Here is a 14271-nt window from a genome sequence, read left to right as displayed (position 1 = left end):
TTGTATTGACAAAAAATGACTTGTTGGGAAAAATTGGAAACAGAGTTTGAGCCATTGACCATGAATTAGGTAACGAACTGGTTGTGCCTTCTTGGTTATGACAAGGATAAAAATATCGAAGAGATTTACAAGATGTTTTAAGTACAAAACTGGTTTTAAACTTGATTCGTATTTTAAATGGTAGAACGCCATAAAAACAAGATTCAGTGAAACTGGGTAATGAACTTTGAGTAATAGAGCATGGTGTTCAGCTTTTTGAACATACAGGGGTCATGAGGATATTGGATAAAAAAAAATGTGTGTTCGCACACTGAGGGTATTTTATTTTTGGTCAACGGAGCGTAACCGCCATTAGGAAGACTAAACCAGCAGCGTCTACGTGCGTGGCGTGCACATCGGATAAGTACGAGCACGGGAACCAGGAGTAGTGAGTGCATATTTTCATTGGTTACTTCGTGTGTCAATAACCGAATAAACAAACCATATAACCGGGTTTGTGACAAAGAATGATGTCATACAGGTGATTCAACCAATCGCAATGCGTACTTTCTGAAGTGGGCGTGACTCCGGCCTCAGCAAGCTAATGCTAGAGGAAAATCGATCCAGGGAATTATACAAAACGAAACCAAATCGATTGAGCAAAACAGGGAGAGGACAATACTTTGCTGCAGGAGGTAATATTTCCCAAACGGGATTAATTTTACTTAATCGCGAAGACCGTATTCTCGTGTAATTGTGAAGTATGGTATCTGTCGTCGCGGTGTTTTGTTTTTTCTAAATGCAGATATGGAAGTAGCTAGCTGGAAGCTAGCTAGCGTTAGCTGAGAATACATAAACGTTAAGACATGGTGAAGTGTAGTTCTGTTTAAACATAACGGTTGGTTTTGCGTATATGTATACCTTTGCTAGACTCAATTGAAGGTTAATGTGAGTTCCACATTTTACCCATTTTGAAGCGCTTCAGCTACAGTTTTTTTGTTCACTGTCATTTGAGATAAAATGCTAACAGTTAATGTTAGTTGTGCAGAGCCATCGTCGCCCTTAGCAGCAGCAGCAGCAGCAGTCTGTAATAACAGCTCATTTTAAACCGAGCACCGTCGTTTCACTCTCACCAAGCCAGAAAAATAAATTAGCTATGAGGGAGACAAATACATTTTGTGAGTATTAGCATCTTAGTACTTATTTAGGAGGGCAGTAGTAGTAGAAGTTTTAGGCCCAGATAGAGTTAAAGAGTCTGTGTAGGCCCCTTTTTGTTGTGGTTAGACAGCTGGGTCATGTGGCCTTTCATCCTCTGAATAGGTCAGATGGAAAGAGGGTCCAGGGTTTTGAGATATCGTTACAGAATATTGGATGAGTGACTATGAATTATGAACGTAAGTTGTAGTTGTATATTGTTAGTTTGGTCAGGTTATGAACCGGCAGTTATTTTGGAAGACATGTCTTTCTCAGTCACTGAGTGTTGTGTTGGAGTGGGATTTAATTACAAATGTCATATTTTAGATTCAGCAAAACATACCGAACTTCTCTATTTTCATTCAGCTGCTTGAAACCTGACTGTCGTTTTAAGCTCACATCATGTGAGGGTGTTTATGCTTCATGCAAATAACTTGTTGAATTGTCTCAATTTGCCTTGTAGTATGAACTCGCAGTACAAATAAGAAACGTGATATTTCCAGCTAGTCTTGTTTTAACAATGTGGGTGGCAGATGTGTGTAAAATTGTGCATGAGAAGTTGCATATGTATGCATGCATACTTAGGGATGTAGTGATGTGTTGTGTCAGAGACAGTATTTGGCACTATCCAAACCATGCAGAGCAAATGCAGATGTAAAGTGGGTTAATATTTTCTGACATGCCAAATCTAAAGCTACATTTTTTTTTAAATCAACATATTATTATATTCATCTATATTGTCAAGTGTGATGAAGTACAAAAAATGGGAGAAACATTGAGAAAATGTTGTTGAATGTTTTTCGAGTGGCACCTGTGAGTGACAGTGCCAATGTTATCTAAGTTAATCTTCAAACAGATAACTTCTTGTAACCCATGAAACATTTCATGTCACCTATTTGTTTGGGGAAAAAAATAGAAAAATGATTGAATCTTTGCATTGCAATTCTCTTGAAGGATTCAGAATCTTTCAAGAGCACAAAACCGCATGTTCTGCAGAAAAAACAAACTATTTTCCCTTCTGACAAAAGCTGTACCCTGTGCCCCTTAAGGAAGTTAACATTATGGATATGCTGTGATTCAGCTAATAATAATAATAATAATTGTACATGCGTAGAGCTGGGTGATGTGGTTGAAATCATTATAACTATATTAATAAGGATATTTTCCCATTTCAGTATATATCAAGATATGCCAAATGAATGCAAAATCACATGTAAAATTATCAAATGATGCACTTTTGTTTTTGATTACATCTTGCTCTGAATAATTAATTTGAACAACAGAAACCGAATCATCGTTTAACTTAGCTCTACATACACATCCTGAGCACAAATCTTAGAAAATGGGCAGTCATTTTCAGAGACTGCAGCAGTTGTTTTCTGGCTGAGGCTGAGCGTCTTTTTATACCAAATGGACACATTTTTGATTTTATTAAGTAGATTGGAAAAGGGAGCTGTGTAAGAGCAATATAGTATGTATGCTGTGTCATTCATGTGAAAAGAAAATATTTCGGCAATAGTACAACATTTGAAATCACTGCAAATGTTTCCACCCAGAGTAAGAGAAAAAACAACCTGTTGATTTTAATGCCAAACTGAGAACCATTGAAACAGCACATGTCTGAGGTGAGTTTTTGAAAATACAGTTCGTTGCATTGATCTCCATTAGGTCTGAATTAATTACAATCTAAAATACAGACAGTTTTTCTCCAATAGCATTGAGAAAACTGAAAATTCTCCGATTGGAGAACCTGGAGCCAGAGAGTGGATTCGGAGTTTTGCTTGAAAATAATTACTTAAATGGATTAATCAGTGGATTATCAAAATAGTTTCTAATTCATTTTCTTTCACTAGGTGAATCAATTAATTGTACTTGTTCCTTCAGTTGTCCTTGAAGTTATCAGAGCAGAGTTTGCTGTACTTGGTATTGCTGGTTGGTCAAACACAAGCCTCAGGGCTGCCACAGTTTATGTACAACTTTCATTCACAGCAAGCAAGCACTAGTCACCAGTAGTATCCATATTAGGACTAAGGGTGGAAAGTCCTGTAAAACAAAGTTAAGTAATAGCCTTCCTGACTAGTCTAAAAAGAGCGAGAGAAAGGGAGAGTGGCAGTTGTGGGTGAGGTGAGAGAAACAAAGCGTAATTTATTTATTGTTAATTTAAATTCTAATGCAAAAAAAATCCTTTACAACATCCAAGAAAACATCCCAGTCACCCAGAAGTAAACTACGGAGTACAGCACTTTGTCTTTGCTGTTTTTTGTTTTTTTTTACCAGTTAGTGTTCAAATCTGAAAAAAATTCATTACATAGTTCATGTCATCATTTGGTTAAAAGAAAGCTGGAAGCCTGCTTGTGACGAGGGTCACATGATTTTCTCACAGAATATCATTGTCTATTATAAACCACATCCCGTAATCTGGCGATGGCAAAAATGTAATTAGTGCTAGCTATAGTATGTTTATGTATTGATGTGATATAACAACAATTCATGACACAAAAACATGACAATATGCATTAGTAAAAATTATGCAGCTTGGAGGGACAGATACATACACTTTGTCAGCATATGACGAGATTGCGGCTTGAACAAGCTGATAGAAAGTCAATACAGTTACGGCTAAGCACACCCAGCTTTGTCGTTGGATGTGGTCAAGTGTGGTTTGTTGGGACCACATCCAGCTGTGCACATTGTAGTGCCTTCTGAAGCAGACCATGCGACAACCACTAGATAGCATCCTAAGCAACGGCCTGGGTGTAGTTTCTCTTGGAAACACACAGGTGAACATTTGGCTTAGTCATATCCACCCACGACATTCTGAGTTGTTTGAAAAATATTAAGAACTGTTTCATTTTGTTAATTTTATTTTGAATAGCTATTTAATTCCCTGCACCTAACTATAACTATTTTCTATTGAATTCCACACAAAGGGAACTAGGTTTTGTAGTTTTTATCTCTTAAATGTTACTGTAAGTGGTATGTTCAAGTACGGTGTTCATGCATTCTTTGACATGTACGTTGAAAGTAATTATTGTTATCATTATCATTTAATCTGCCCCTTGATTAATATTTTGGTTTATGAAACGCCAGAAAATAAGCAAAACAAGGTGGCTTCAGGAAACTGTGATGGCTATTTTTTGCTAACTCCAAAACCTGAAAATATTTAGTGTACTGTCAGCAAAGACAAGCAGCAAATTCTTACAATTAAGAAGTTGGAACAAGGGTATGTTTGGTATCTTTGCTGGAAAAGTTGCTTAAATTATTAAGCAATTGGCAAAGTAGTTGCCTTTTCTGTTGATCAACTAATTGATTCTTGGACTAATTGTTTAAGCTTTACAGTATAAAAGGGCATGATATTGATTTTGTTTTCATGAACAAATTATGCTATTTTTCAAATTATGCTATTTTTCTACTCTGGAATGGGAGCACCGGTACTGTACAATTTCCCCCCGGGGATCAATAATAAAGTATTTCTGATTCTGAACACTAGTGACAAAATGTATTGCTGTCTAACAGAAACTAAGAAAAACATGCCTGTTTGGCCTGTGTTTCTTGTTCTTTTTTTGTACCAGCACTTTATGTTCATTTTGGCCTTCACTTTGTTAGCTTGGTTAGCTCTTAAAAAGCCACCCACTCAATTTAAGAGAGCACTCCACACTCCTTTTTTAAAAACTAGATGCTTAACCCTCTGAACACTTACATGTTGTCCACCTTGCAACTGCTCCTAATTTGGTTTGCAAAAAGGTCCTGGCAGTTTGAAAGAAGCTTAAATAGACTGAATATGCTCTGATTGCCCACTCCCTCCCCTCCAGGTTTACCTGCAACCCTTAAAAGACCCAATGGCTACCGGCATGCCCATGGACACGGTGCCAGCTGCTCACCCTGCCCCAGCTTCACCCCCTGACTCTGTCCCAGCCTCCCCTCCTGCTCTTAGCTCCAGTGCAGCCCAAGACCAGATTGCCACCCAGGAGCCAGCAATAACCGAAACCCCCGACACAGCAGTGACCTCAGAACACGATGCTGCTCCAGATCTCAAGCCGACTCAGCCTATAGACCCAGACGTGGCCCCAGGCCTTCTTCCAGGTTCTGAGCTGCCCCCGATCCCTCTCCTGTCACCACTGCCGGCAGTCAGTGCCAAGAACCCCAGCTGCAAGATCATGACCTTCCGGCCCACCATGGAGGAGTTCAAAGACTTCGCCAAATACATTGTCTACATGGAGAGCCAAGGAGCTCACCGTGCTGGCCTGGCCAAGGTGAGAACAACACACACATATACACACTCTCACGCATACATTCACATATTTTATGCAGTTCTCTACAGTCCTGTTAGGGTACGGTCAAATTGTTGCATTACATTTTGATTCCTATCAGCAGCCACTGTAATTCCCTCTTAATCTGGCATAACCTCTATCTAAAATGATCATGATCAATGATCAAACAATATTGACAAATGCCTATTACACGTTATTATAGCATAAAATGGGGTTTTAAAATTCCATATTTAGTTTAATTAACCAAAAAATCCAAACTGATTTTGAATTTTATTTCAATCAGCAAAAGTTTGGCATGTTATGGTAAGTAATAGTTTCTGATTATCTGAGTATCAATTGTTCAAACTTAATACAGTGGAATGAAAAAGGATTTGAATGTTGTGCCAGATTAGAGATTTGTACAAGCCCCAAATAACATACAATAAGACTTTGATGGTCTCATTGATAGTATTGTTGTTGAGTGTAAAGATTTAGCTGCAGGTCAGTGTAAAACTCAATTTGAATGTTAGCTTACTGAATGTAAATATATATGCTAACAATCTGTCTCCTCCACCAGGTGATTCCCCCGGAGGGCTGGAAGCCGCGGCGGTCCTACGACACCATCGAGGACATGGTGATCCCAGCTCCCATCACGCAGGTGGTGACTGGTCAGTCGGGTCTGTTCACTCAGTACAACATCCAGAAGAAGTCTATGACCGTGAGCGAGTACCGCAAGCTGGCCAACAGCAAGAAGTGAGTTGGTCCCCGGTCCAGAGGCCTGATTTATTAATGTGGTTGCTCTTTTATGTTTGTAGACATTGTCAACCACGTGTTTAGAAGGGATTGAGACTAATGATCAGAGGCCTCTACGTCACTACATCTTCCAAGCAATGTTTTGTAAGATTTATTTTGTCATGTAGTTCAGTTTCATACAAATACTGATAATACAATTATTTGTCTTGCTCAACCTTTTTAAGAATTCTTAATAAATCAAGTATAAGCATAACGATTAATGATTAAGGTGGTGAGATTGAATAAGTAATGACTTCTACCACTACTACCACTGCTAAACACAGCAAATGGTTTAAGCTTACACCTGTAACAATGTCCTTTGTGTCTATGATTGGCATGAAACTCCTCCAGCAAGAACAAAATTGTTTGGTTTCAGCTCAAGTTGTCACTTGTAAGTTGTCAACATTGACTATTATTTTGCAAAGTGACAGATTTAGCTGATTTCAATGATTCATAATATTGTTTTAAAAGAGATTTCCTCTGCTTCGTGTAAATGAGAATAAGTGAACTATGTCAACATTTATTTTTGTTAAAAAAATATCTTAACCTACTGATTTAAAGTTAGAAACTAATAAAACATGAAGACCAAAGGAGATTAATTACTTTATTTAGGAACTGTATAAAGTCTTGTTGCTATAGGCTTGTTTTGGAGTGCCTTTTCTGCCCTCTAGTGGTCATAAAATACTTAAATGAAGTTGAATGCAGACAATTATAAAACCCTATCTCTATTTGTTGAGGATTTTGTCTAGGGATGGGCAAGTAAAGTACTACTACTACTACAAATAATAAGAAAGAATAATAATGTCTATATATTGCATATAAAAACAGTGACATTGTGCAGTTTCTGCTGTTATGAAGTTCAAGCTCACTGCTTACAATATGACTGCTCCTGTGCTGTTTTCAGGTACTGCACACCCCAGCACAAAGACTTTGATGACCTAGAGAGGAAGTACTGGAAGAACCTGACATTTGTGTCACCCATTTATGGTGCAGATGTCAGTGGCTCCATCTATGATGAGGTGAGGGTTGTGTGTTCACAAGAAGTGTATAAGAGGTCATTGGTTATGGCTGATTTGTTAACACTGCTTATTTAGCTAGATACTTTGTTCAGCGTTATTAATCATGATTACTCCGTGATTTGAGGACAAAAAAGCATTTACTCCATTTTTGGTATTATATGTTTTCAGTGACAGCGGAGCTTTTTAATCGACTGGTTTACAAATATTATTGGACGACCTAGGTATCAAAATACACCATATGATTTATTTTTAATCCATTTTATGGATACATGTTTTGAATAAATTGATAAATGGATAACTGTTCATTCTAATATTATGTCCTTAAAGAAGAAAAAGAGAGCTACTTTAAAGATTGTGTTTTTATGACTTGTTGCCAGCATCAAAAAATGGTTTCTGCACCAGGTGGTGTTACTTTAATACTCTGCTCAGTGAATGATTGTGACCACATCAAAGATCAGGGAGCCAGCAAGTACATTTTAGTTTGACTACACCACCATCTGGTGGTTATTGATGGACTGTGCAGACTACTCTGTACATGCTAATGATAAAAAATGCCTGTTGTCTCCGTTCAGGACATTCGAGAGTGGAACATCGGTCATCTCAACACGCTGCTGGATATGGTGGAGCAGGAGTGTGGCATCGTCATTGAGGGTGTCAACACTCCCTACCTGTACTTTGGCATGTGGAAGACCACATTTGCCTGGCACACTGAGGACATGGACCTCTACAGCATCAACTACCTGCACTTTGGACAGTCGAAGTCCTGGTCAGTTGCTGTTTTTATTTTGTTTTCTTGAAGCTCAGCCTCACTCCTGTCACTTGTAATTCTAAGCTTGTAATTGGTTCAAAGACCTGTGCTTGGTGTACAGTTGTAGCTCGCAGCAGTGGTGTGTGTAAACTGTAGCTACTAATTATGCACCAACAATGGAAGCTGTACTTTAGATGTCAGGCGTGGAATTCTGCTGCCATGTCATGCTGCATAGATAACTCAGTGGAGGTTTTATAAATTTAAAAACATAGTTTTCTTTCATTCTCTTTCTCACATGTGATAAAACTGCTGAAGAGGAGATAACATCGCAGTTTCTGTTGTTATTAATTTATTTGGCCTTTAGGACAGTAACGCAGCAGTAGGTAACTAATGATTATTTTTTCATTACAGATTAATCTCTCCTTATTTTCTTGATAAATCGATTATCGATTTTGGGGCCATGGGGGGACATGGTCAAAAAAGCCTTTTCCAGTTTCCCAGAGTCCAATGTGTGGTCTTCAAATGTCTTGTTTTGTAAAGATATTCCGTTTAAATTATTGGAAGCCTAAGGAAACCAGCAAATATTTGCCTTAGAAATACTAGAGGTTTTGCTTAAAAATGGCTCAAAACGATTAATCAATCAGAATTGTTGCTGATTCATTTCCGTTGATTGACTCATCAACTCATCAACTAATCTTTGCAGCTTTATGACAGTGTGGAGCATATTTTAAATTTTCCAGCTTTCATTGAGCTTTTTGTATTTAAAGATAAGGTACTTTGGTTGGAACTTGGTTATAGAGGTACTGAAGAGACAGATCTCCTGTTTCCCACACACAGCGACAGTGGCACAGACACATACACACACAATAAAGGTGATCATCAAAGCATACGAGTGAGGACAGGAGCTTCCGCTTGAAGCCCCCTCTCCCTGTGGTACATGTTCTTCCTCTGTCACTTATGCTGCTGTTTCATCTGCTCTGTAGTGTACATCAGGGGCCCTCAACCCATTTGTCTCAGTGAAGCAGTCCAAAGCACTCATGGCAGACCAGGGCTAGAGGGAGGGACCTTTCTATTGGGTATTAAACATTCCAACTTGATGCCAGCTACATCATTCACAGTTCTCAGATTCTTGTTTTTGGCTTGTTTTTCTGGAGCAGCAAGCTTCAGATACTTTACTTAGTAATGTGTTGAGAATCTCTGCTTTGGACTGCAATGCTGGTGATTTGTGCTACTTTGAGCATGTTGTGCTGTGCTCATAATACTGAGGCTTCTCATTGGTTATTTCACCATCTGGGGGTTCCTTATTTGGCAAATTAACTTTTGAGATATTTGATCGTGCTTGACATTTTTTCAGTTTTGGATTTATGTTTTGACTTTAAGATATAAGACAAACACTTTACGAAGCTAGAATTCAATTCAGTTTGGAATTGTTTGCAAATGTTTTCGTCTTTTGTTTTCTCCTCAAATCACTAGGCTTTGTCCTCAGATTCCTCAAAGAATTGCAATTTGTACAGTACATCTCTGAAGAATGTTGAACAAAAGGAAAACAGTACCTCTGGTGACCTGGTTTTCACAGGTGTTATGAAATTTGAATTTCCATCGTAACTTCACTCTTGTGAACGCACAGAAAGTTTGCTGAAACCATTTGTAGCAGCTGTTGTAGCAGGTATTGATAGTGATTTCTATTCTGTGCATCATTATTACATTTCTTTCTGTTTCTGTCACTCACCCCTGCAGGTCCCTGGTCCCTGCGGAAAAATACTTTTTTCTTTTCCTTTTCTGCCCCTTGATACTCTTTTGTGTGTGTCTGTGTGTAAATATGACATTCATAGAGCTGTGATCTTCAGTGTGGCTTTCAACGGCCTGAGCCCAGTGGTGGCAGTGGCATGCTAACAGTACAGGTTTGTGCCTGCATCGATCCCCTAATCTGGGCAAATGTTTAACTGGTACAGTGTTAAATTGGCAAGTAGGTAGGGTGTTATTGTCTTATTCATGGACACAATAAGACACATGTTGTTACAGTGATTGAATCAATGACTTGTCTCAGAGCAAGAGAGCAAAAGCAGAAATGTCCCAGCAGCAATTATACAGAGTACATTTAAAATGAAGACTTTTAAGTAACAAATAAAGCTTTTCAAATATGCCAGTCATGATATACAATAAGTAATTGATATTCTGTAATTGATTCTTTCTGTTATCAATTGGACAAAGTATTTGTCTGTGTCACACTGCCTGTATGGCTTTTAAAGCTGATATCTGCCCCGGCTGAGTCTGCAGTTAGCCAACACATTAACTCACATTTAACTTTCTTGCTTCTGAACTTGCCTCCTTTTATACTTACACTTATTTTGCCCATACCATCATCCCTTTCATTTGTTAAGACTAATTCACTCTTAGATGGATAGATGCACACCATTCATTTCTTTTAAAAATGCGCCTTTTCTTTTTCCTCTTTTCCTTGCTTTCTTTTAATTCTCTCGCTTGGTTTTGTTCTCTCTCTCTCAGTGCCCACCAAGCCTTCCCACCTTCATTTTTCTGAAATTGAATCATTTTCACTTTACACTTGTGTGTGATGGGGTAATTACAGGCTGTTAAACAGAGCATGCCCCCTTAAAACACACACACACACACACACACACACACACACACACACACACACACACACACACACACACACACACATACATACACACTCTCTCTCTCTCTTCCTCTCCTCTCATATGCAACCATTTGTGAAATTAAGTCCATTCCCCCTGCAACTCTGCTCCCATCAAAGTCAGACCCTACCATAAAGACTACGACCGCTACACACACACACACACACACACACACACACACACACACATACATACACACACATGCTGGCGGATGTGTAACAGATCTCAGCCTTAGCAGTCTGTCACTTTCTCCCTGCCTTTATCCCTCCATCATTCTTTTTCTCTTTATTTTCATTGCTGAAACCCTCTCAATCACCCCTCTACCCCAACACACACCCTTAGATGTGCTGTCAGATAAAAGATTAGCCTTGGAGCATATGAGGGGGGAAGATAGAGAAAGACTGACGAAAGAGAATTGAAAGGGATATTTTGAAGTGTACCGTGGCTGCAACTTCCCGGGAAGGGGGAGTTTATTATGAATCTACCAGTCCTCAACCTTCTCTGTAGACCAAAGGTTTTGAACCATTCTCGTTTGACAGTTTTTTTGTCCCAGAGGAGAGAAGTGGGGAGGTGAAGATCTGCATATAGCATTAGTTGGGTTGTACCTGCCGTTTGGATGTTGTGTGGGGTGTTCTGGGCTTTTACTTAGTGTTAATTGAAGGTGCCTTTACAGGTCCCATAGTGGTTTCTTTTTAATAAGTTTCAAGTAAGCTCCAAGAGTTTCTGACAACAAAAAGCATTTTGTATATGGAAATAGTGTAGAACAAATTAAAAAGAGATGTTAAGTATGTTTGTTAGGGCGCAAAAATACAGTCTTAGATATCTGAAATTTCTGACGGCAGCAATAACACTCTGATAAGAAATACAGTGTGAACAAACCAGTGGGAAAAATAGCTGCAAGTGCAAAGCCACCATCGCTGGCAGCTATCTTGAAATAAAATCCAATATCAATCCTAACTGTGAATTTACTTTAAAAGGAGCTTTACATTGTTTGTATTTTACTGGTTAACAAACCACTCCAAATATGTAACACAGCAAAATTAGCTAATTTAGGCTATTTATTTGGTGTGACTTTGGGCTAGCAGTGGGGGTTACCTGCCCTGGAATACCGTGTGAAGACTCCCAAATTGGAATAACAGGAGGTTTTCCTGTTCCTTGCAACTTCCTCACGTTGCACGAATGCAGTATAATACTGGTATTATTTGGTCTCAGTATTAAATGTCATGACAGCTCAATTTCACCTGCCAGGAATGCTGCCCCGCAATAGATAAATCATACTCTTCCTCAGAGAGGTGGAAAAGTTCAAGCCTTCATTTGCTGTGTGTTGTTTTATTTGTGTGTTTCTCTTTCTGCTGCCAGAGTGACAGACGTGTTGCTGCCATGGCAACCACAGTCTTAGGAGGGAGGGAACAGGAGGAGTCACGCTGATCTGCTGATTTGTTTAGTTTGATGCTGGGATGGAAAGAGATCATCTGAGGGATGTTCTCTGGTGCGGGCAGCTCTGATGTGTGCACATCTACACAGAAAACCTCCTTTTAAAGGAATACTCAGACATTTTAGGGAATGTACTTATTTGCTGTCTTCCTGAGAGTTAGCTCAATATTAATTTCGTCTTCAAATTCAATTTCATCTTTAAAACAGAGGTAAATCCCTGATGTGTTTAGCCTAGGTAAGAGTCCACCTTGTTTTAACCCCCTGGAATGGCTCAGTCCCAACATAACTGAGAGTAGAAAAACAACGATGCAGGGCAGTTTGTGTGGTGTAGTTGGTGGCCATCGATAAGTTGCCATGGTACATTTTTCATATTGGCACTCACAAGAATGCCTGTTGCTCTGTGGTGTAATGAAAAACCGAATCCCAAGGCTAGGTTTGAGTTGATGCAAAGTTTTCAGGTAAACAGTAAAGTGAAACAGCAATGCTCAGGAGTTCTTACTTGTCTTATTGTTCTTTGCCTTATAATCTCAGAACAAATTACGACTCTGATGATGACCTGATAACCCGGTTCATTACTATTGTGTTACTCATCATGAATTACCTTTTCAGAGCAAAATGCCCAAATTAAAAATAAAGGCAGACATGTAGAGAATGATTATGGTCTTGCATTAAAACCAGGGCAAAGATACAGAGGGCAGTTAACTGCATATTTACTCAATAAAATAGGCCAGTTACAACTCTGAGATAATAACCTGAATTTCAATACATTTGTTCCCTGTCAAATGTCACTTGCTTGCTCCCAAATAATAAATATCCAGGGTAGAATAATAAACCTCTCTGAAACTCTAAGCTTTCGTCTACAGGTGGCAGTGTGGCACCATGTCTTGGCACCTCTGACTGAAATTGACTTTGTCTTTTACTTTCTTTTGTGTTTCATATTTTTATCTCTCTCCCTCTCTCTCTCTGTCTTATGCTGTTGCTCATTCTTTTTCTGTCTCCCCTTAAGTGTTGCTTCCCACCATCTCTCCATCTTCGTTCTTTCTTTTTCATTGTCACTTCTCGTTCTCCCTTTGTTTCAAACATCCATGTGATTGCTGAGGCAGATGTGGGCTTTTTTTCCCCACCCATAGTTTATTGCCCGAGGTCTCTAGAGGGGTTAGGCAACCCAGAGGAAATAATTGCAGTAATAAAGAGCGTTGTAATAACTTCACAAATATACAGATCAGATTTGAGCTTTGCTGGCTCCCTCCCACTCTGTTTTACAAATAAACTTGCTTTCTAAATGTAGCATCTGACATTTAGTGTAATGGCACATACTTTACAGTGCCTACCTCATGTATTATCAGTACAAACACATTGAATTCTTGGTAATATTAGCACCCTGTTCTGCCTGTGGAGCAACACTCACCTAGTGCCACAGGGCTACTGTATTTGTACAGTAATAAAACAGAAGCAAAGTCGAAGTAGGAAAAAGATAACCTACAGTATATCAAAATAATCTAAGGGATCAAAGCAACATTGTAGCAAACTTAAAACCTCCATCCTCCAAACATTGATAAGAATGTGATTGGTTTGCATGATGTGTGCATGTGTAAAGGAGAAAGGGAGGGAGGGGTGGTGAGGTTTACGGCATGGGTAATTTCATTTCTTAAAATGGTGTGTGCTGAGGGCAGTGAAATAACCCAGCACTCCCAAAACAGTAATTTCTCCTTGTCCTGCCCTTCACCGGTCATTTAAATCTTTTCCACCACCCTCCCTTTTCCCCAAATTATAGTTCTTTTTTTAACTATCTAGACAACGCTGTTATGTAGGGCAGCATTTACTGATTTATACTATTGTGTCAGCTTTAATTCATAAGGTGTTCAGAATTATTTGCTCAAATTTGATGGCTGGAGTCCATGCCCAAATGCCTAGTAAGAAGTTTTATCTATCCACATCTTTGCATTGACTTTATATACTATTATATGCTGCCTCAAAAATGTGCTTTCACTTTGAACACACCTTTAAGGGAACGCTCTGAGAATTGCTCAGTGTGTCTTGTACTTTATTCAAAACTAAAATTGTGTTTTCATGATATCTTGAATGCTAAGAAGGCAGCCTAGTCACGATCTGATAGGCCTACAGGTCTAGGAAAGTTCTAGGAAAATGGGTGAGATAAATAATAGCACAATATTCAGAGGGAGTTATGCACTGTACTT

At 38.9% G+C, this 14271-nt stretch overlaps 1 protein-coding gene across 1 annotated transcript in view; it reads left to right on the top strand.

Moving 5' to 3' along the window:
* Positions 1 to 628: 628 nt before the first annotated feature.
* kdm4b (lysine (K)-specific demethylase 4B) overlaps positions 629 to 14271 on the top strand; it is a 43356-nt gene continuing 29713 nt past the window's right edge. The window contains exons 1-5 of the mRNA XM_070908294.1: positions 629 to 674; positions 4986 to 5426; positions 6001 to 6176; positions 7120 to 7234; positions 7807 to 8000. Of these exons, the coding sequence (XP_070764395.1) occupies positions 5013 to 5426; positions 6001 to 6176; positions 7120 to 7234; positions 7807 to 8000 (899 nt within the window). The 5' untranslated portion in view covers positions 629 to 674; positions 4986 to 5012. The remainder of the gene's footprint in view (positions 675 to 4985; positions 5427 to 6000; positions 6177 to 7119; positions 7235 to 7806; positions 8001 to 14271) is intronic.

This window comes from Enoplosus armatus, chromosome 7 (genome assembly GCF_043641665.1).
Source record: "Enoplosus armatus isolate fEnoArm2 chromosome 7, fEnoArm2.hap1, whole genome shotgun sequence".
Taxonomy (NCBI): Eukaryota; Metazoa; Chordata; class Actinopteri; order Centrarchiformes; family Enoplosidae; genus Enoplosus; species Enoplosus armatus.
The sequence above is the reverse complement of the archived record's forward strand: the minus strand, read 5'-3'. Positions and strand labels throughout refer to the sequence as shown.